The 23,682-nt window shown below is 41.7% G+C and overlaps 3 protein-coding genes and 1 long non-coding RNA gene across 4 annotated transcripts in view; all 4 read right to left on the bottom strand.

Annotated features, from left to right (window-relative positions):
• LOC109480122 overlaps positions 1-5,181 on the bottom strand; it is a 9,557-nt gene extending 4,376 nt beyond the window's left edge. Inside the window, exon 1 of the mRNA XM_019782279.1 lies at positions 4,694-5,181. Coding sequence (XP_019637838.1) covers positions 4,694-5,012 — 319 coding nt within the window. The 5' untranslated portion in view covers positions 5,013-5,181. The remainder of the gene's footprint in view (positions 1-4,693) is intronic.
• Positions 5,182-6,053: 872 nt separating this feature from the next.
• LOC109479702 (integumentary mucin C.1-like) lies at positions 6,054-6,644 on the bottom strand. Its single transcript, XM_019781693.1, has one exon. It carries the CDS (start codon positions 6,642-6,644, stop codon positions 6,054-6,056), a length of 591 nt encoding a protein of 196 aa, XP_019637252.1.
• An 807-nt stretch (positions 6,645-7,451) lies between these two features.
• On the bottom strand, positions 7,452-13,110 carry LOC109480128. The gene is made up of 4 exons (XR_002140819.1): positions 12,885-13,110; positions 9,209-9,281; positions 8,216-8,292; positions 7,452-7,612 (listed from the first exon to the last, which is right to left on the bottom strand). It is a non-coding gene; the product is annotated as an uncharacterized LOC109480128 (long non-coding RNA).
• Positions 13,111-19,575: 6,465 nt separating this feature from the next.
• On the bottom strand, positions 19,576-21,857 carry LOC109480030. The gene has a single exon (XM_019782174.1). The coding sequence runs from the start codon at positions 21,855-21,857 to the stop codon at positions 19,662-19,664; it is 2,196 nt and encodes a 731-aa protein (XP_019637733.1). The 3' UTR covers positions 19,576-19,661.
• Between the last annotated feature and the right edge of the window lie 1,825 nt (positions 21,858-23,682).

Raw genomic sequence — 23,682 nt, 5'->3', positions numbered from 1 at the left:
GTTATAAGCGTTTTTCCTCCTTTTCGGTTCCTGCGATAATGACACGAGGCTAATCACCGCTGTTTCCCTACAGTTGCCCAGGCCGGCGGGCGTGGAGATACGTAGCCCCTTTGCCTTCTCTCAACCAGGGATACAGACATAAAAAGGTGAGTTCATACGTACTTTTATCCATAATTCTACAGGGTGTGGATGTTTGGTAACGTCGGCCAGTTTTGGCTAAGTTAATTTATGAAGCGCGGAAGGACTGCTACTTATGCAGTTAACAGCTAATGTGTTATGTCAAGTGTACTTTTGACGCACATTCTATATCAGCCTTGTCTTCAATTGTTTTCTACGTTTCGATGACTTGTTTAGGAAATGTACACCTTGTTTTGAAGACTCATTTCAAACCGCTACCATTTGCTGTGACGTTCGCACCACGATATGTTTTGGCCGAGATCTTTATGAGGCGCGGTGAGAGACATATTACTGTTGACTAACTTGCCGTGGATAGAGGGTAGCCATTAAATCTTGAGTTTTGTCAGGTATCATATACAATAATGGTAGGAGTGTATTTCATGTATAGATACCTTCAATGTGTGAAGTCCTGTCTGTTGTTTTGTCCTGACACTAGCAACAAGCCTCACACCTTATTAGACCAATGACAGCCTTTCTTCTCTCCATACAGTTGCAGTACCATGTGCCTTAGCTAGTGCGCAAGCTAAAGCCGGGACAATCACATATGCCAGAAGCCGTGGTCACAGCTGACTCAAGCCTCCCGGTCACAGAGCTGATCATGACAACTGACTCCAGTCTATCTCCTTTGTGTAAAATTTTGTTTCGATATTGTTGATGATGGTAGAAGGAGCATGTTGATATCATATGTGTATTAAGTAGTAGCATCGTCGACAGAAAGAAGGCAACATGGGAGGGAACCAGATCAGTAGCAGAGCCATCACGTGCAGGTTATGTAATGCATTGCTAGCCACAGTAAACCTTACACCAGTTAAAGATTACTGGGATGACTTACTTACGTCTGTACTACGATGATACATTGCCTGTGTTTTACCGTATCTTAGTGTATATATTGTAATGACCTATTTTATATGTATTTAGAAAACCTCGCCAATGACGGTTCAAATCGAATCGAGGAGAATGTACACATTTTGAAAACCATGAATATGCTGAACAATCGGTGTATATGGGAGCTGTGGTACGATTGCACTCTCTAACTAACTTGTAAGAAGATGATAGTGCAAGACCTAATGAAACTCCGAACAGTTCCCTTGTAATTACTTATACAGTTCTCTGTTATTGTAGTCCCTGTTATTGCTCCGGTTACAAATATGTGTGCTGAAGTGATGTACCACTGTTATGTGGTAATACAAAATATAAAAACACAGGATTTCTACGACAAGGGACGTCAGTTCAAGAAGGAAAATATAACTCAGTTAAGACTAAAGGGTTAACGTAGCCAGTACCATATAGTCATAGCCAGTCCGTCTTAATTGTCATTGTCATTGTCTTAAAAGTCTCCCGTGCCCAGTGTGCGGAAAGCCTTGTCTCTGCGTCTTTCCTTTATCCTCACAAAATTGCATTGAAAAGAACTTGAATTCATCTGTTGGGTTTATGTCCAAACACATACTTTTCATAAAGAGAAGGAAAACTACTAGAAAAAAACAACAACCAAACGGGGAAAGCCTTGTCTCTGCGTCTTTCCTTTATCCTCACAAAATTGCATTGAAAAGAACTTGAATTCATCTGTTGGGTTTATGTCTAAACACATACTTTTCATAAAGAGAAAGAAAACTACTAGAAAAAACAACAACCAAACGCGGAAACATATTGGTTTATATTCAGACAATCACGACATCTCATTTGAAACACCTGACTTCAAATGCTGACCTTGTTCAATTCCAAACAATAATCCTGTCCAAGCTGTCGGAAAAGCTCCAAAGTCATTGAAAAACAGCTGGGAGGGAAGACCTCACCCGCAAGGTGTTGCCAAAAATGAATTCCCTAGGGAATGCGTGCGTGGAATATTTAGAATTCCTGGCAATTCAATCGCAGTACTATACTAAGGGCTCCGCCCCTGAGGCGTCGCCAAAAATCAATGAGGGCATGGTGTCCTCATTCTGCTTACAAATTGATACTTGTGTCCTTGAAATGGGTAACTGGTTTGAGGCTGGTCTGGGACAATGTCTCAATGGAAAGATAAAACTTAATCACAGTGTCCTTGGATTTGGAGAGGTTACTTTAGATTCTAAATGAGACAAGTGGAAAAGATATAGAAGTCAATTGTCTCGTGTCACACAAATATTCACTTGTTATTTTTAGTTAGTACTTGGGGTTGGGGGAGTTGGTGCACATCAGTCGTTTTCATTATTTATGTTATTGCCATCATTGCTGTTGATGTTATTTAATATTTTGTTTGTCTTTTTGTTTGTGTAGTCAGATTTATTCATATGTTAAGTAGTGCAGTTAATGTTAGTGTTGTTACTTGAGTGCTGCCTTCTCATAGGACTCGGAACTGGTTGTACCAAATGCTTCCTTCAGTATAAGATACATCGTTCTGTTTTACTATTTTACGTTTTTCCTTTTTGTTATGGCATTTGGCGACCAGAAATCGAGGTTTGTCATGGCACAGTCGCCATTGTTTTTTCAAGGCCGATGGTGCATTTTTCAAGTTGTCCCATGCATGGGTAACTGAAGCCAAACTAGTGAATTTCGAGAATCCTATATAGAAAATTGATGCTTGGTAAACTTCACTATTCGTCTCTGTTGTCTAAGTGCCGTATGGGTACTGAGATAAAAGCTAGCAAATGTGGATTATTAGTCGGAACCAGACACATATATTTACTCTTGATAAACTACCTCCCCACCCCCTATTCGTCTCTCTTCTTGTCTAAGTGCTGTATTCACCAGTTTCCCATCCCCAGAATGCAATGCGAAAACAGGGGGCTAACCTTCATTTGCATAGGACAGGAAGGCATCGGAATGATCCTGTTGACGCTTGTATTTCAGTGTTTTTTTTTAGGTGTTGGGGCATTTTATGCTCAACGTTAATTAAATTACTATGGGTTGAATCTGAAAACAAATAGAGAATAATTTTTTTAAATATGTGGTTTGTAACGTTATAGCGGTAACGCTGTACTGATGCTGTAACGTTACAAACCACATATTCTATGTTGAAAAGAACACAAAAACTTCATTCTCTATTTGTTGTCAGATTCGGACATTCCGATGCCTTCCTGTCCTATGCAAATGAGGGTTAACCCCCTGTTTTCGCATTGCATTCTGGGGATGGGAAACCGGTGAATGACCTCATTTAACAAATTCAACAACCAATCACGACTCTTCTTTGGTGCATCCCTGAATTATTTCCGGTCTAAATGGTTGATGATTGTCGGTTTACATGCTTGATGTACGTTTCTTTATAAAATAAAGGATCTGAGCAATTCATGTTGTATCCATTGATAATGGCCATAACTTGTTAATAACCATTTACTTGTTGCTGTCCTTGGTACTGAACTACTGAAAAAAAAAAGAATGACCGAGAGGATATTGACCTCCGCAAACCTCTTGGTGCGTAAGATAGCACTAAAACAACAAAATGCACTTTAATGGTTATAAATAATGTATAAAAATAATACACTGTATAGCTGCCATTAGTGTTATTTGATCACGTCAGTAGAAAAAAGCCATCCCAGCCGTAACCAACATATAAGGTTTGAACATGAACGTTTAAGTTTTTAACCATCGCATCTGTTTGAAAAAAAAAGAAATGTATTCTTAACTATGCCCTGCTGCTTACTACTATGATAAAGAACGATGTTTAAAAAAACAATATTTTACATCCTATTTTTTTTCTTTACTGATATCATTATAGATTTCTAATATGCCGTTACTTCAGCTATGTTAATGTATCACTGATTGATATCAAAGTGAAGTCAGTTTAAGTACGATTGGCCTTTTATGGTGGGCTTGGGGATAGATGTGACGTCACAGGCCCAATTTGTCATCATCAACCGTTCTCCAATCACTGCTGCCGGAAAATTGATTTCTCGTGATTAGATTAACTGGTGAGAGAACAGCGTACAGAGAAGATTTGTGCATATATAATAATAACAACAGGACTTTTCTGTGCTGAGGTTTAAATGAGATTAAGAAAAACGGGACTATTATACTTCTGCCTTAGTCGTTGGTAAATTTGTTACAATTGTACGGAATAGGCGAGGGCGTGTGGTGATATTGTACTGGCTAATTTTCCTAAACAGGGCATACTAATATATATGTAGGCCCTGGGATAATTGTGTTAGTGACATCAAATATTTATGTATGAAACAGGAAACCGTGTAATTTTTTGGACGTTGGCATGTACATCTTATAACGTCAGATGTAGAATATATGCAGGTATTTCAACGTATATGTTATAATATAGTCTTGTAAGATCGATGTTTGAGTCTATTAATATATATACATGAACTGGTATACCGCAAATATTGCATAACAAGATATACCATGGACGTAACAAGCACATACAAAAAAAAAACATATTTTATGCTTTCTTCTGACATCTGATTTTCTTCGCAACTGCAATATATGTATAGAATGTATCTCATTATTGTAAAGAGTAAATGTACTGTCTAGCAATATGATAAAAAAATAACACTGGATAGGAGATACATGCATAAAGATTTGTCTTGTCTTATACCTTTAACTTTAGGAAGCTTAACGGTTGAACGTAGAGAGTAGATCCTCTGGTAGACGAGCAGCAGGCCCAGGGCGTTCCCCACCAGGATACCGAAGATGATGACCGTCAGGACCGGGCATCCTCCGCGGCAGCATCCCGAAGACTTCCCACTCGAGAAATCCTCCTCAGGCGGCCCATCTATTGTGTCTACATGGATGCTGTCAACTCGCGTCTCCTTCGCTTTCCCAACCTCTTCTTCCTTAACAGGCTGGACGGGAGGATCTGTGGTGTCGTCTGGGGCTGCATCTGGAGGCTTCTCGGCCGAGTCTTCGTCCGCCATCTTGGATTTGAGCAGTGACCCAACCCATCACTCTGTGTATCGATTTTTATGCGCTGCACCGCGTCAGAAGTGGGTTTACATGCATAGATAGCATCAGCAGAGTGAATGGATGGATCGAAGCGATACCATCGGGTTTAAATGTCAGGGGTTCGTGCGGTCAGTAGGCTAATTATAGTATTAACGTAGTCTTATAGATCTGCTGAAAAATTACATTTGTTTACATATTCGCAGGTCCGCACTTAGAATGTAATTTTACGACATTGCTTCCATTTTCCCCCAGTCATTTTTTGTTACAGCTCATTTGAAACAAGAAACATTTTTCCTTGATTAATTAACCCTGGTAATTAAGTACACCACTTTCGCTAATTATACATAAAAGGCGTAAAGTAGTTAACACGGAGTTAACCATTTTATCTCAATCTTTGTGGATTATTGGAACAGGAGAACACGATAATTCAGTTTTATAACATCGCCCTGGAACATTTCATTTTCATCACATTTTATTGCCAATGTGTTGCAGTAACTGTAAAAATTATAAAAGCAATACGAATTGTTTATTTTTCTATCTTTCTCTTTCGAAATCCAAACATATATATACATACGAAAATCTAGAAATAAAAAAAAGACCTATGCTTCTTTAGGTGGATTCACATAAAATTCATATTACAATGCTTCATTTACCTGTTCTATTATACTATAAAATTTCCTAATAAAAACACCATAGCCATACTTTATGATGGACACTTTTCTTGCATTGTATGCTTTTGGGCATTACTACCAACTACCAAGAAGATTGCACCTAGACTGCAGTCACTTTCTAGCGTCACCCTAGTTGCCAGTTAAATACACCTGCATAGTAATTGTAGTCTAATTCTGCATTATATGCACACTGCTGTACAACTCACATCTTGTATCATCATACTTCAAAATGGCGACCTCGGATAGATGTGAACATTTTGTGGGCTAAAAGCAACTGAGGAAAAAAATCTTGCACAAGATATCTTAAGATCTAGAAATGTTACAAAGACTATCGAGGAGTCCTTATGTTGTGAGAATTGGTGGGAACGTTGTTGGTGCGGGTACAGTAGTTGTTGGTGCGGGTACGGTAGACCGTGTGGTTTGACCAACCACGGGTGCTGTTGTTCCAGGGGCTGGCGCTACGCTGGTGGGTCCTTCGGTAGGGTTTTCCGTCGTCTGCGGAACTGATGTTGTCGTGGCGGTTGTGGTATCAGCAGCACGGGTCGTCACAGGTGAAGACGCCGCGCCAACTGTGGTATCGCCGGCGGTAGACGCTGCCAACTCTGTCGTCAGTGTAGATGAAGTCGTCGGTCGGTCTGGCACAGCTGTGGTGGTGTTCGGTTGTAACGTGGTTGCTGCTACGGTTGTAGTAGCGGCCTCGGTGGTGTCCTGTGCTGTCGTCTGTTGTTCGTCTGTTGTGATGACCGGTACCGGTACAGCAGCCGTGGTTGTAGTTGGAAGGGCGGTGGTCTCCGTGGTTGTAGCCGGGGGGCGCGTGGTCAGTGTGAGGATGGGGACCGGTGTAGTTGCCGGGGTGGTTGTAGTTGTTGTAGGTTTGGAGGTTGTCTCGGTGGTGGTGATTGGAGGAGGCGAGGTTGTTGTGTCGCTGGTCATGTTGACGGCTACAACCGCTGAGGCGGAGGTTGTCGTGTAGCCTTTTAGAGAAAAAAACATAGTTTCTTAATCTCATATAATTACTACTTTATGCCTTAGAATGTCATCAAACGGCTTGTCCAGTTTTTACTTGTTTAGGCCACACCGACTTAATTTTATGGATGACATCCACGCGCGCATTGATTTTCGTCTGTTCTAAAAAAAAGATCACGTCCACCGAGGCTCTGTCCTGGCTCTAGGCCTGAGTAGTCCATTGTAGTTAGCGACAATGCGGAGCCAGGCACCTAGGCTACCGAAGCTCCACGACTCAAGAACTCAGTACAGTGCCGATTCATAAATTCTGCAAAAAGCCAGCATGTGCCGGTTTGTCGTATACGTCGTACTGCCGCTAATTCAAAGTACCAGCTTTGTATTCCTGTGGTTTAGTAGCATTTTTGTTTTTTATTCGCCCGCGCGCACTAGTTTGGGGGTCTTCAGAGGATGTCATCCATAAAATTAAGACGGTGTGGCCTTACTTCGATAAAACGTCTACAGGTGCAGCGTAACACACAAGTACAAGCTGCGCAAGACGTAGGGAGGGCTACGGAGTGGGGTGTGGGGAAGAGTATACGTAGGAAGGGCTACGAGTGGGGTGTGGGGAAGAGGAGGGAGGGCTACGAGTGGGGTGTGGGGAAGAGGGGGAGGGCTACGAGTGGGGTGTGGGGAAGAGGAGGGAGGGTACGAGTGGGGTGTGGGGAAGAGGAGGGAGGGCTACGAGTGTTACGAGGGCTACAAAAATTTAAACAAACTTTGTTAGAAGTACCTTCATCAGTGGTGCTGGGTGTTGTCGTGCCCGCGACCTGTGCGGCGCCGCTCCAGTACAGGCCGAAGTAGATCCCTAACGCCAGACCGATGGCGACAGCACACATGGCGAGCAGCAGCACGACGGAGATACACGCGCACCTCCGGCGGCCGGACGTCACCGGTACCTGAGCGTAAGATACAGTTAGTTAGTTAGTTAGTTACTTGAAATCCTTCTCGCACCAGGTGGTGCATAGGGCGGCGCCCATCTCCGGTCTAGTAGCCATTGGGCCACACAATTGTGCAATCACTACAGCAGGGGGTTAGTCCACTGGTAGTGTTGTGTGTTCAAATCCCATATACTCCTATATCAAATCCCACTCTTTCCCAAATGCTGAGTGCTAAGCAGAGAAAGCAGTATGAACCATTGTCAAAGTCTTTGGTAAGTAAGACTCGGCCGGAGATCAAACTCACGACCTACCGAATGCAAGGCGAGCACTCTATCCACTTGGTCATTGCACCGGTCACCTAAGCGTAAGATACAGATGTATAGCAAACTGGAACAATCCCCCCCCCCCACCTAAAAAGTTTCACATCGATAATTAGCCTTAAACAAAATCTCAACTTCTCTTCCACACCCCTATTTGGCATTTCCATTAAGATTAATTCTCATTGACTCATTGTATTCTCATCATTTATTCTTATCTAATAATAATCATTATTATTGTTAATATCATTTGTACTATTTATCAATTTCTATTATAGTATAATGAATAATATATCAAACAAACCTCCTCCGGTACGGGTCCGGGACCCCCGCTGGTAGCGCCCTCCACGTCATAACTCCCATGGGAGCGAGGCATCAACTCTATGTAAGAACAACATTTTATTATGGATTGTCTACTATATGATTAGCCTGGTTACGAGACCTATTATAGCTCCCGATTCCAACATCCTATCCGCAAATATAGGACTCGGGAGCTACAATAGGTTTGGTAACCAGGCTGCTATATTTGTTTGTTTGTTTGTTTATTAGACCGATCTCCATTAGTTTGTACAGACATCATTTGCCATACATACTATTCTTCCTGGAGTCGTTGACTACAAACTACTTTCATCACAACATGGTAAGGCTTAACTATGGCCTGTACTAAGTCTTACAATTTTCTAAGGAATAGTTTACTAAAACGTAATCACTATTAATTAATAAAATTTAGACAAAGGTTCATATTTACATATCTATATTTCTACTACCACCATGCTTGTAAGGGTTTGGAGGTGTCCACCACGGTTTTCAACCATTCCCGGATATGTTTCTTAAACGATGTAGGTGCGGATAGTCTGATGTGTTGTGGAAGTGTGTTATATGATTTAGTGCAGCGGTGCAGAAATGTTCGTTTGGCTGAGGCTGTTCTTGGTTTTGGCAGTCTGAAGCCCCCCCTATGCGCTAGGCGTGTATTGTGTTGGTGAGTATCATTAACTGTCTGTAATCTTTTGTAGATTGATTCTGGCTTTTTGGTTGTGAGAATTTTCTTGAACATATGATGATAAATGCACTAAACTGTTCAACCTTTTTTCTGCTTGCTCAACGGAAGTTGTTACATTTCATGCTACAGATAAACTCAATTTCATTCTACAAGGTAATAACCCTAACGTACAATTAGGTACATATATCAAAGAATGTTTAGACCTTAGAACTAGTATTATAAGTTATTAATTCATCTATTGTCTTGTACGTAGGTCAATTTTGCTGTACCTATGTATCTATACATGTAGTTAAATACCTATGTAACTCAGCTTGCCGGTGGTGTTCGCACGTTTCTGGACGAGAAATCTTCACTTCACCTGGAAGTTTATCTATCCAGAAGAAACAAGTATAAACAAAATTTGAAGGTAGGTAAAATATAGTGTAATTATTATAAACGATAATTCTAAAACCAAAATATTTAGGTGTCTAAAAGCAAGACCCATTTTATTAACTAGTAATATACAAAACCGTTCAATATTAAAAAGGATATCAGGCATGCTTTTAATTACAATATTATGTTATGACTCTTTGTCAAAGCGTCACGTGAAGTTTTATGGGGTTTTTACTTATAACTTTGACTTCTAAATGATTTTTGTTCTTTGAGCAATGTCTGGTCGAAGTAAAAGAGCGTCACCTGACGATGTAGTCATGAATTACATCGGATAGGATGTCGTCATACGAGTGTAGGGGGTGTCCTTTTCTTTTTATACCAAGTTCAAACAAAAGGTCTACTTTTAAAAAGTGATTAATTCTATAAAGCTAGCATTCAAAGTAACATGATAGAAGTATTCTTAGCTGACACCAAGACTAAATGGCCGCTTATGTAAAAGCATCGGTCACAGTTCTTTGCTTTGTTTCTGTTCACTTTAGACTCTGTATTGCCAAAACATATTGTATGTATTGACAAAACAGCAGCTTTCAATTTGAAATATACCTTTACGTGCTTACGCCAACTTGTTGACACAACCTAGCTCGTCAGTGACATTTTTCCTAATATGTAGCGTATGATATCAAATGCGAAGTGCATTTATAATTATGAGACATAGGACTGATATCAAAGAGGTTAGCCTCCTTTCTCATATCAAAGTTTGTAAAAAAAATTAGAGGTAAAGTTCTTTCTTGTCAAAGGAAAGATATTTTCAGTTCTCTAAATTTGTACACGATCCAAAGGCAACATTAGGGCACTAGGGCACTCCAAAAGTCAACTGTCGGAGTTTTTGACGATGACTAACGGTTTTTGGGGTCACCTGACGTTCTTCAGCTTTTGACAAACGACACCAGTTCCAAAATGGCGGATTGGTGAGAAAAATGGCGGCAAACCGAGAATCACGTGATTAAGGATGTAGGTCGACAGTTGGAAAGGGCACGGTAGGTGTAGGGTGAAATTTTTAAAATTGTTGCCTATGCAACTAAAATTCGAAATGGAAACATGGAGCAAAATCAGTCATGTTAGTAAGGCGATCAAGTAAATTTTATGGATGACATCCTCCGCAGGCTCTGAATCTAATGCGAGCGGGCGAAAAAAAAAGGCGGGCCAAAAAAGACAAGGTTCCTACATTCTAAAATTTTGACTCAATCGTTGTACAAATGGTTTTTATTCAGTGGGAACATCACATATACACAGCCAGCATCACATATCACTGCATCAAAGTACGAAACAAAACGTTAAATCTCTTCATAGTTATCTGCCATCCACCTTCCGGCATGGCAACAGACATCTTTGCCCATTTTCGGCATGTTGACCACTGTCAGAAGGTAACAAAATTTCTTGTTTTTTTTTTTTTTACAAAATCAGGCGAAAATTAATGCGTGCGCTGTTGTCATCCATAAAAATTACTTGCTGTGGCCTAACATTTCTAATCATCATAATTATAATACTAGGTAAAAGATTCTCAACTGAAGATAATAGATATAAAGGATTTTGTCTGTGGCATAGGCCTGTTCAAAGGTGTTTCGATTAGTTTTATAGTATTGTCAGTTTGTGGGACATTAGCGACACTTGAAGCGGATAAGATCGCCTAACGGAAGCCCGCGAATAGTTCGAATTGTCGTCAGCCAACCGAACTTGTAGGCAAACAATGACTGCTAAAATAAACCTTGTGTGCGACTCCCTGCAATGTCTTGTACTTCGGTGTAACGATCTTTCTCATGTAAAGGTCTGTAAAGCTCAGTTCTAGCTGTTTCTTGTGGTATGGTTTTGAAGCAACATGGATGTAACGTACTGACTTGGTGTCGATTGGAAAACAAAATTTTACAGATGTCTGAAGACAACCATCCATCTTGTAGAGTTATTTTGGGACAAACAGATACCAAGGGCGAACATTATTTGGACCAAGGACGTCAGTATGAGAAAAGCATTTTTACATGTATACGATTTGTCTTAGTCAGCATGACAGTAAAAACTGTGAAATAAAGTTGCGAAAACATTTCTGGGAAAGAGATTGCGGTTCAACGGAGGTAAGGCCACACCGCCTTAATTTTATGGATGACATCCACGCGCGCATTGATTTTCGCCTGTTCTCAAAAAAAAAAAAAAGATCAAGTCCACCGAGGCTTTGGCCTGGATCTAGGCCTGGGTAGTCCATGATAGTTACCGACAATAAGGAGCTACCCAGGCTACCGAAGCTCCACGACTCAAGAACTCAGTACATACGTACAGTGTCGATTCATAAATTCCGCAAAAAGGCAACATGTACCGGCTTTTCGTATACGTCGCTATGTACTGACGCAAATTCACAATACCAGCTTCGTATTCTTGTGGTTTAGTAGCATTTTAATTTTTTGCCGGATTTTTTTTATTCGCCCGCGCGCACCAGTTTTGGGGTCTTCAGAGGATGTCATCCATAAAATTAAGTCGGTGTGGCCTAAGTACACGCTACTCCGGAGTGCTGGATTTGATCGATGTAAGGGCGTCAACTTTCTTAACACTGACTCCGAACTGCCCAGGCGTGTGTTTGTGTTGGCTGACTGTGAGGGTTTTACGTCCAAAATCGACTCGGTCTGGTCCTTTCCGACAAGGAACATTCCTCATAAATCTTAAGCAAAATACAAGGACGGAAGTTCTGGGAAGAAAACATGGCGGTTGAAAATGATTTCCCCCTCTATTTCACATTTCGGGCACGTCGCCTTCAACACTTTGGACTCCGCCATTCTTAAACAGACCCTTTAACCTCTCTACTCTTCCGTCGTTCCTTCTTTTAACAGATGCGGCAGCTTGCCGTGCCACATTTTTGAACGACGTCCATGTCTTTGTCTGCTTGAGATCTGGCTGATACTCAGCGGAATGTCAGACGGTTGTAAGCCGTAAACGCTTGAACCTGACACATGGAAACCCCCCCTCCCCCTATCTGTCATGTAACGACACGTCATTACAAGAGTTTAGCAACAACGAACACGTATATCTGACTAATTTTTGCTATGAAGGAAAGTGTAGGATCAGCTCTTTGCCTTTATACCTTTTTAAGATTGTCTCTTCAGCTATGTCTCTTTCTCAATAAAGAATATGCTCAAAAGACACAATTGGCGTTTACGACAGAGACATCAAAGTAAACTCAATGTCAAGTTTATGGATAGCCAACAGACGGTTGTAACAGCAGTACAATGTATGTAGGCCACGTCCTCGCTAATGCCTTTGCCCTGACAGCACCCCAACCCGTAAAACAAGGCGTGCATGGTCACACACAAGTACTCTGGCTCTCAAAAAACACAATTCCACCCGAGTAGTAAAAACAAACACATGCATCAGCGTGGCGACACAGCTCTCACGAATCTTGTTGGACTTTAAACAAAAAGAGCCTGAACCTAAACTCTGTTTTCGAGCTCAAGGGTGATGTTTGTTAGTTTGTCCAACAGAGAAAACAGCTTGAGCAAATACTCCTGACCCCTTATCAATTACAGCCAAGACTCCTTACGTTGAAGACGAAGGTACTTACCTATGGTGTCTTCTTTAGGGGTCCCGTCAGAGAGAGGTACGCCCGTCTTTTACTGTTCTCGTGGTGAAGACCGGTACAGACTCATGTTAGGCTGAGTCCCAAGTATGCCTCACAGCCCGGTGTCGACTTGGTGGCGAAAATGAAATTCCTCTTGTTCATATCACCGGCCAGGGTCATGCTGGAGGCACCCGTCAATGTTCATCAAGGGGGAAAGGGGGATGAGTTGGGGAGGAAGGTTTGCAGGGGAATATTTAGATCCGAAAAAAGCCTAGTCCCTATACAACGGCACATGGTGACTTGTAGTGCACAGCTATGGAATATTTTATACAGTTGAATGGGAGAAAAATTAAAGCTTGAATTGATGAATAAGACACCATGTTTCTTGCTGGAATGGGTCTACATTGTACACATGAAAGAAGCAAGGAAGCACACAGACAGTGAGAGATCTGTAGTGCGGAAACAAAAATGCCTAAAGTAGTTAGTAAATCTAAATCCAGATAAACATTCTAGAAAGCCGATTCTTTATCCCTTCAGCTGAAAGCATGACCTTGATGGGTGCACGGGGAGGTATCCGGCGACCCAATGAGATCTAAAGCCCTCACCGCGGGCGTTTCTCCCACATATCTATGATATGAGAAACGGCGGGCTTTTGTTGACTTGACTAACATCTCAGACCCACGAGGAATGGCCCCGGACACCCCGCACGCACGGCCCGGACCATTGCCAGCGACTGCCGAGGGTGTGGCTCTGCCAGACTCCGGTCTTACAGAGAGAGCAAACAAAACTCTTAATTTAAAGTACTTCCTTTTATAGATATCGAGAAACTATAGTCAGTACCAAAGTAGGGCGGGTGAACACAGGGTGACGTGAAAATCCCTCGCGACCAGAGGTTTTGTCCATTCTCTCCCAATGATATTGAAGACGAACAACATTTTTTTATTTTGAATTGCACACTATATAACGATAAACGCGCAAAGCTGTTCAACCTTCTCTCCGCTTGCTCAACAGAATTTGTTACATTTCATGCTATAGATGAATTTAATTTCATCCTAGAAGGTAATAACCCTTACTGTGTACAAATAGGTAATATATCAAAGAATGTTTAGACCTTAGAACAAGTAGTACGAGTATTAGTTGACCCATCTATTGTTTTGTACGTAGGATATTTTCGTTGTACCCATGTATATTTGTCTGTATATCTACATGTCTTAGACCTTACGTCCCTGTACTTTTGTTGCGTAAACAAAGTTTTCTGTGATGTGATTTGTGTGTAAGTCGGATTTATGTTTAAGTCGAGTCAGATTACATTGAAAGCTGGCTTTAAGATGTTCGTTTTCTTCTTGATCTTTTCCTCTGATGAGGTTTTATTCACCACGTGAACATCTTGAATCACGCTGAGAATATATTAGATTAGTTACATATCATAACGACGCTATAGTAAGACAGATCAAGCTTACCTTAAAGTTAAAAGCCTTATAAAACCCCATTATACGTTTGTTTTAAGAAAATTGGTTCGCAACATGGTTAAATCACTCGACAAAGTTCCTTGTTTATGGTTTCTATGACATATGCGTTTGCTTGCTATGATTCTATTATCACAATGCCTTCTTCAAAGGTGTGCCAAATTTTCCTGCACATGCATCCTTGTGTGTGTAATAGTAAGCCCCAGCATGTAAATTTTATGGATGACATCCTCCAAAGATTCTAAATCTAATGCGAGGGGGCGAAAAAAAACAAGGCGGGCCGAAAAAAACAAGGTTCCTACAATTTGAAATTTTGACTCAATCATTGTACAAATGGTTTTGATTCAGTGGGAACATCACATGTGCAGAGCCAGCATCACATATCACTGCATCAAAGTAAGAAACAAAACATTTAATCAGAGTCTTGTCTTGTCTCGATCTCTCACAGTTATCTGCCATCCACCTTCCGGCATGGCAACAGACATCTTTGCCCATTTTCGGCATGGTGACCACTGTGAGAAGGCAACAAAATTTCTTTTTTTTTTTCCAAAATCAGGCGAAAATTAATGTGCGTGCTGATGTCATCCATAAAAATTACTTGCTGTGGCCTAAGCCCCAAAGTCGGTTTAATCAAGAAACTTCAAACACTGTGTTGAAAGCTTCTTTGATTCGTCTAACCGAGAATGTGCGACATGATCCGTCGCAGCTTAGAAGATGAATTGTTTGATCTTGGGCAAAGGTTAGGCCAGACCGCCTTAATTTTATGGATAACATCCTCCGAAGACCCCCAAACTAGTGCGCGCCAGCGAATACAAAAAAAAAAAAAAACGGCCAAAAATAAAAATGCTACTAAACCACAAGAATACAAAGCTGGTATTGTGAATTTGCGGCAGTACTTAGCGACGTACACGACAAGCCGGCACATGCAGGCTTTTTGCGGAATTTATGAATCGGCACTGTACGTATGTACTGAGTTCTTGAGTCGTGGAGCCTGGGTGCCCGGCTCCGTATTGTCGCTAACTACCATGCCTAGAGCCAGGCCAGAACCTCGGTGGACGTGATTTTTTTTGAGAACAGGCGAAAATCAATGCGCGCGAGGATGTCATCCATAAAATCAAATCAACATGGCCTTAGGACATGCCAGGGGGGAGGGGGGCACTGGCAGGGCGCTGGCATGCCTTTAATACTTTGACCTTTTGCCACACAGCTGATACGATTTAAAGAACTGTCTAGTCATAGAAAAATGTACCAAATGTGTTACAAAATACCTCAACGAAAGTTAATAATCAGTTGGTTATTCTAACTTGTGGTTCATTTGAATGAATGGCGCTCCAAAAAGCTTTAATTGACATGCAAGTATTGAACAACATGTGACGATAGTTTTCATTATGTAACAGGTTTTGTTGATAAAACAAAGATGAGGGAAGCATGTGCGCTTACTGGATGAGTGCCAGAGGTTGACATTCCGCTGTTCTCGAAAAGTTGGGCGAATGTTGCCTTGTATACGGGGGTTGGAAAAATGTTCAGAGCCACAATTCTTCCATGCTGATACTAGTACATTTCTGAGAAAGAATACCCCAGAACTCTATCTATAGATCCGTAAATAATTTCATCAGGTTGGTAAACGACTGAATAGCAAAGTTCTTTTTATCACAACCATTTATTTTTCAAGCCGACGTTTCGATGACCTTCTGTCATCTTCATCAGGGCGATTCTGACTGGTTTACTGTGCACTGACACTAGATGTTACTTGGTGCATAGTGCACTAAATAAAGGTGTTACATAGTTCATAGCTATATCCATAGCAGGAAAAAATAGCTTAAGCTTTAAAAATATCTATGAACTATGAAACACCTTTAGTGCACTATGCACCAAGTAACATATAGTGTCAGTGCACAGTAAACCAGTCAGAATTGCCCTGATAAAGATGACAGACGGTCATCGAAACGTCGGCTTGAAAAATAAATGGTTGTGATAAAAAGAACTTTGCTATTCTATCTATGGATAATTTCAAGAAAGTCGAAACGATGATAGGATTGCACCATAATCAGTTGTGTGTTTCTGTGTTTTCATTTTGCTCTGAAACATTTTTTTAAAAAGTTTATGTTGAAGTATAACTAGAAGGCGTACCAACCAATGTTTAATAGTCCCCTCGCCTTGGCGTTGCATACCTGAAAAGTAACGACCTCTGGTGGGATATGCTCGAATTGTACCTCGTCAAGTTTAATTCACCAGGGCCGGCAGTCAGCAATCGAGTGTACGTAATTGCTTCAACCCCAAACTTTCCTCAAACCGTCTCCAGGGGTTTGTGTTGAAAGGCAAAGTGAATCCACTGCGAATTAAGTGTTCTCTCTTCTGACGCCTTCCTTGATTACTGACGAACAGGCTTAAATGGACGTTAAAGCCCCACTGTAAATTTCTCAGTCCACTAATGGAATTGTTAACTACAGCACTTTATCACTGACAATAGCATCATTTACTCTTAATGCCATCTTTTCGTCTAATCTAGTTTTTGCCCCTACCATGTACTTGCTGAGGGGCGGAGTGTCAACCATCACATAACAAAATCAATTGTACAGTAAAGCCCTGGTCACAACCCGCCGTACGTGCTTTTTGTCCGTACTTTTTTTTGGAGGCTACGTCTGCTACGTTTTTTTCTGAAAACGTGGGGAAGGAGTGGAGTCTACGCACGTCACTCGCACATCACTCGTACGGTTGCGCAAAGTGTAAAGTGTGGTCTGCACGCCAAGTTTCGTTGCGCAAGTGGGTAGTGAGTTGTACGTGCTTACAACGTACGATCTCTGTGCGATTGCAACTTTACCGTAAGGAGGCCGTACTCACACGTGCTTCTTCCGCACGGCACGTACGGGGCACGCGCGTCGCTCGTACTCGCACGCACGGGTGGTGAATTCGCAGACCGCACGTAGAAAAAGTTTTACATGCACTTAAAGTTCTACGGCGTGTCTGCGTGATCCCAAATCCGTAGGATTCCGCACGGAGGCGGTACTCACCACGCACGGATGCCCTACGTTTGCCCACGTTTTTGCACGTAGACAGCACACAGAAGCACGTACGGCGGGTTGTGACCGAGGCTTAAGGCACAGGTGGTCGTATGGCTGGATTGCATGCTACTATCCTTCCTAAATTGTCAATTGTTGATATTTCCACTTTTCTATTTGGTCTCCCCGGTGTACCCTAGATCGAAATTTCTTGGTTAGGAACAAAGGGTTAACGAAAATAAAGAAGGACGAGGATGACCAGTGACATACTTAAGGCGGCGACTTAGAGTCTAAAACCCCAAGAAAAGGAACGGCGATTCACTCCCTGCTTATTAAGGGCCTATCATATCTCTGGACAATTCCTGGAATCAACTAGTATCGATTTCTATGTTCAGGAATCCTCTGGACACGTGAATGCGCCAAACATTTATTACCAACAAGAATCCCCAGCCAGCGTGGGCCACACATGAAAGGGGAATACAGAGATATCGTCCAACAGTCCAACATAACCCTTGATCCAGGAAAATTTAATTTAGGCCACAACAAGTAAATTTTATGGATGACATCCTCCGCAGACTCCAAATCTTATGCGAGCGGGCGAGAAAAAAACAAGACGGGCCGAAAAAAACAAGGTTCCGACAATTCAAAATTTTGATTCAATCATTGTACAAATGTTTTTGATTCAGTAGGAACATCACATATACACAGCCACCATCACATATCACATATCACTGCATCAAAGTAAGAAACAAACATTAAATCAGAACCTCTTCTTGTCTCCTCTCTACATAGTTATCTACCATCCACCTTCCGGCATGGCAGCAGACATCTTTGCCATTTTCGGCATGTTGACCACTGTCAGAAGGCTACAAAATTTCTTTTTTTTTTCCAAAATCAGGCGAAAATTAATGCGCGCGCTGATGTCATCCATAGAAATTACTTCTTTGGCCTTAGCATCGTGAACAAAAACAAACGTAACTCGACAGCAGGGCCCCTTTCTGTGGGCATAAGGTCCGTAAAGTTTACAAGGCACATGCATACGGAATTTTACACACGTTATAATTGCAACTCACATTGATACGTATTTCATATAATAGCCTACAAAACTTGACATCATTGACGACAATGTCTCATTATATACAAGTATGGCGTATGTAGTAGTTACATGTCTTCGAAGGCTAATTTCTGTACGATTCATCACGATATAAATATCTGGCTATATAGTAAAACGTTGAACTTTATTCCAACACACAATTTACAGAGATTAAATTTTCAGCGACCACTGTCGCCTTCATCAGGATAATTAATGACCAATCACTTCACAGCGTGATCTCGCGAGAGTTACGGTTTACAAGCACGTGACCTTACTTACACGAGTTGTGAAGTGATTGGTCATTAATTATCCTGATGAAGGCGACAGTGGTCGCTGAAAATTTGATCTCTGTAAATTGTGTGTTGGAATAAAGTTCAACGTTTTACTATGATTACTACCAACACAGATGAACTTTCATGATAATTTGGCTATATGATCTGTGCTCAACATGCTAAGTACCACGGGTGTGACAAATAGCCATTTAGGGTTTTACATCCTTAACGAGCCTTGTACAACCACACCAGTATAATCTGTAATGGAAAAGTTTCCCGTTAATGCTTTCCTTGCTATCTGTCGCAGACATCAGGGAATAGAGTAAGTCGCCAGACTCAGTACTAGTACAAACGCACTACATCCGCGTACAGACCGGGTTGGAGGTTACTGATCACATCAATATAGGCCCGATGATTACTTTGACATGGAGTTCAGCTCTGTAGAGCTGTGTAGTCTTTGATCAGGTCTGAAACTGGGAATACATCGAACTGCATTGCACCAAAAGATCACCCACCATTTCAAAACAGTCCATGCCTGCATTACATGTACATCGTTAAAGGCATTCAATGTAATTTCAGGACAGTATAACTTTATTTTCAAAGTCAATTTTTTTCTGGCCATTCTTTAATGTAGTAAGTTGAATCAATATAATCCTATACTATAGAATAGCCGTCAGGAAAATGCGATGTCGCTGACAGAAAACGTTTTTTTGTATCGTAAGCTGACTCTAGCTCTAGCAAAAAAATAAAGAGACTCCTCGCGTAGCTTGTTTTGGGGCTTTTGAAACCCTTCAAGTATGAAACGATAAAGAAAATGTGCTAAGAAATGGCTGTAAATGGCAATATCAGACAGATTTCCATCCAGAATATGTTTGTTTCGCATCCCTAAAACTACATCGAATGCCTTTAAAATCATGCACTCACTGTGACAGGCAGTGAAACAACAGAACTCAAATAACAATAGTATCATCGTAAAGGACCTGGTCGATGAGAAGCGAGTATCGCCTGGTCTGAAAGATCGTCAAGAGTGTTACAAACACCATAATGGCGAGAAATACTGTGGCAGTTACCGCAAAGATGTGGATAGCATACAGAGGTCGGTAAAACAAATCGTTCTCTTTCTCAGTTTGTACGTTAATACAGAATGTTCCGGCTGGAGGCTCTCCGTCTTTAATCTTTTGAGTGCTGTTGTGAACGTGAACAGATACGCACGTATTGTACATTCGACCGGGCTTCAATCCGTCAAATGTATACATATCAACGTCATCTCCGACATGTACAGCGCGGAGTAGAGCCTCATCAGAGACCTTCACCGTGTAATTGGCCCGACTGGAGACGTTTCGAACACCCCATTTAACGGTTATGGATGTTTTGGTCGCGTTGAGACCCGACATGTCAATTTTGGACAATTCGCAGAAGCGGCCGTAGTAGAGAACGGGGCATTTACAGAAGAATCCAGTCTCTTTCTGTATGCAGACTCCGTCCTGTTGACAAATGCCTGCGTCACACGGCGTTTCTTCCATGCTAAGCTGTCCCTTTGCTCGTGGAACCGAGGGAACATGCAATTTTCCAAAGACGTCATTATACGAACTGCCTTTGATTACGTGAGTCAACTTGGAGCCAGACTTTCCCATTGAATCATTTCTGGCTGCTAATGGCGTAGCAGTTGGGAAATGCTGTGTGCCGTTTCCCACGTCATGCGAGCGCGTTTTCAAATCAACAGTAGAATATGTATCCTCTGTAGCCAAGGAGCTCTTTGCCAAATCGGAACTTCTGAAATCATCTTTAGAGTCAGGAGCCATCAGATTGTTGAGCTGTTCTTTCTTAACGTCGACATTGTCGCTATTCGGTCTTTTGTACTTACTCCCCCGTCCTGTTGATTCATACTTCTTCTGGTACATTATTCCTTTCTTGTATGTTTTTCCTGTGAGCCTGTTTAATCGGGCGTGCCGGCTTCTAATCGGTTTATTCACAGTGCCATTGAACGTTGAGGCACTGTCATGCTCTCTCGGCTGCCGGGTCGATGGAGACCTCCCACGGGATGCGGAGGACATTACGGGTGGACCATCGCCCCTGGCGAGGCTATCTCTGGTTTTCATCATGTTTCTTTCACGGTCATGAGGCATGGCTAACTCATACTCCACGGCTTTCTTAACCCTATCATCTCTCACCGTTGTCCCGTAGTTGCTTGATGATGCCACGGCAACGGGCTTCCTGCTAACTGTTTGCTTCGAATGACTGACGGTTTCCTTTGCGTTAACAGATGTATTAATGGCAGTGGAATTGATAAACGTTATAAGAGAGCCATTTGTTGGCCCATCTCCAAGTGCGGATGGCGTCTCCATGTCCCCTGTGTTATTCCGATGTCGCATTGTCAGAGATTTATTCACCCCATGGTCCTCAGGCTTCGTTGATAGTTTGACATCTTGCATCTGGAGTATGTCGGATGCAGGAGCATCTATGTCCAGCGGGTCTAGCTGGTGTTTCTGAATTGATGCGTTCCTTGTTCCGTTGGATAAAGTTGGGGTGAATGCCCGTTCATGTTTTGAACTAGTCACAGAACCAGCCAATAAGCTTTCCCGATCATTCTCGTTGATGACTGTAGAGCCAGAAGAAGAGTTGCTCCTCTTCGTTATCGACATTTTCAAGAAAGCAGATTCCGCATCATCCAAAAGATCGTTGCCGTCTTGGGGTAATTTCAGGAAGGACTGCATCTTTGTCTCTTTTCTGGTCTCATCAATTCTGTCACGAGCATCCGGATATCCAAAGTTGCCGTCGCCTGCATCAGTGACCTTATCTATGGCCGGCTCCGTCAATCCACTTCCGTCGTCCGATGGTTCTTCATTGTCCTCTAGGATGAGCCTGTCAGATTGTCTTTCCAACCACTTCATTACATCTTTGTTCTCCACGCCGTAATTACCCCCAGATGAGTTGTTTGAGTTTGCCGTATGATTAGTGCCTCTGGTAATAGGTTCCAATAATGATTTTACCGGCCGGGTCCCGCCCCTATCGGATGTCTGAGACGTTGGAGATAGAGACGGGCTCTCAATTCTGCCGACGCCGGGGGACGGTGGATCGTTATCTGGGAAAGTTTGTGTTTTAGTAGGAACTTTGGCGTTTGCTTTGTTGGATGAAGCGTAGCTCATTTCAAATATGCTGTGATTGGCTGGTGACACTGTGGTCTCTGCTTCTGATATAAACTTCAACCTTACGGTTGTTGTATTCATCAAAAACGCTTCCGGCCAAATAGCCAGAAGTAGGATGATTGTAAACAACGTTTCCATTGTTCCCTTTGAATGAAATAACTTTGTCCTTGAAATAAAGTACTATTATTGAAATGATATGTCCTTGAAATAAAGTACTGTTATTGAAATGATAACTTTACGGCTATCTTGCAATACAGTCAAAGTAGTATTTTGCAGGCTAGAAACCTGTGTTTTGGATCGTCTACGTCCTTTTTTGCATACGTGTTGCTGAGAAGATCATCAGAACAAGTAAATTGGTTTTCATATGCTATGCACGTCGCCTCAAACAATGGTCCAAAATATCACTACCTTCATTTCAATGTCTTCAAAGACACATAGGCTGGTGTGCAGTTTGTTTTGGATGAGGTCTACTGATTACAAGTCAGTTTAGCCACATTAATGTCCAGGCCGTGGCAGAATCTAATATTGTGATAGTCGCGAAAGTTTCTAGAAGTTTTTATATCATGCAGTACCATTCATAAAAAACCGGAGTGGTTTATAATGCGTTAATGGTGTGGCAATTCTTGGTTATAGGTCTTAAACTACTCCTGTAGCTGCCTCGTGAGCTCCATAATGATTTCAGGTGCCCATCTTGGCTTATACATAAAGAATCTCAAGCTGCATGTCCAGATGGTCTCTCTAATAGAGTTCTATGACTGAGAACTGTACTTTGACAAGACTTTTATGGCACAGAATTTCTCCAATCCAAAGGACGCCGCCGTACGTACGGTGTACCAAATGTCGTTCCACTCTTTGAAGCGTCCTGTGGACACAATGGACTGCAATGAATATTTTAGCAAACTTGAAGAAAACTTTTTATGAAAGCATTCATGAATTATTTTTCTCTTTTATTTCTCGAACCCAGAGAGAATCTTTTCACCAGTTTCCCATCCCCAGAATGCAATGCGAAAATAGGGGGTAACCCTCATTTGCATAGGACTGGAAGGAATTGGAATGATCCTGTTGACGTTAAACAGCTTGCTTTTCACTGTGTTTTGAGGTGACGGGGCATTTTATGCTCAACATTAATTAAATTACTGTGGGTTGAATCTGAAAACAAATAGAGAATGAATTTTTTGGAATATGTGTTTTGTAACGTTAAAGTGGTAACGCTATACTGATGCTGTAACGTTACAAACCACATGTTCCATGTTGAAAAGAACACTAAAACTTTATTCTCTATTTGTTGTCAGATTCGGTCCATAGTAATGTTGAGCATAAAATGCCCCGTCACCTCAAAACACAGAGAAAAACAAGCTGTTTAACGTCAACAGGATCATTCCGATGCCTTCCAGCCCTATGCAAATGAGGGTTCCCCCCGTATTTTCGCATTGCATTCTGGGGATGGGAAACTGGTGAATTGCATTGCAGTCTGTAAAGACTGGGCACATGCCACTGCTACGGTGTCTATACACCGAATAGTACCAATTAAATGCAGAGTTGTTCGAAGTTACGACCTAGATAAAACAAGGCAACGGCGGATCATGGATCACTCTCAGTGCCTCAGTATTAAATTTTACGCACTATTAGACATGCAAAGCAGAGGATCGATAGAATGTGATCTATTTTTGATACGTGAGTTAGTATCAAGTATACGATCTCAATAGCTGCTACGCTATGGAATTCAATATCGGCACATGCACCGAGATAGAGCTAAGATATGTACTTCAATTTATGACTTTTTCGAAAAAAAAGAATGGCTTCGTTCCTTTTTTTTTTTTTTTTT

Source organism: Branchiostoma belcheri, unplaced genomic scaffold, assembly GCF_001625305.1.
Source record: "Branchiostoma belcheri isolate BF01 breed outbred unplaced genomic scaffold, Haploidv18h27 scaffold5, whole genome shotgun sequence".
Classification (NCBI taxonomy): domain Eukaryota; kingdom Metazoa; phylum Chordata; class Leptocardii; order Amphioxiformes; family Branchiostomatidae; genus Branchiostoma; species Branchiostoma belcheri.
This window is presented reverse-complemented; position numbering and strand designations above follow the sequence as displayed.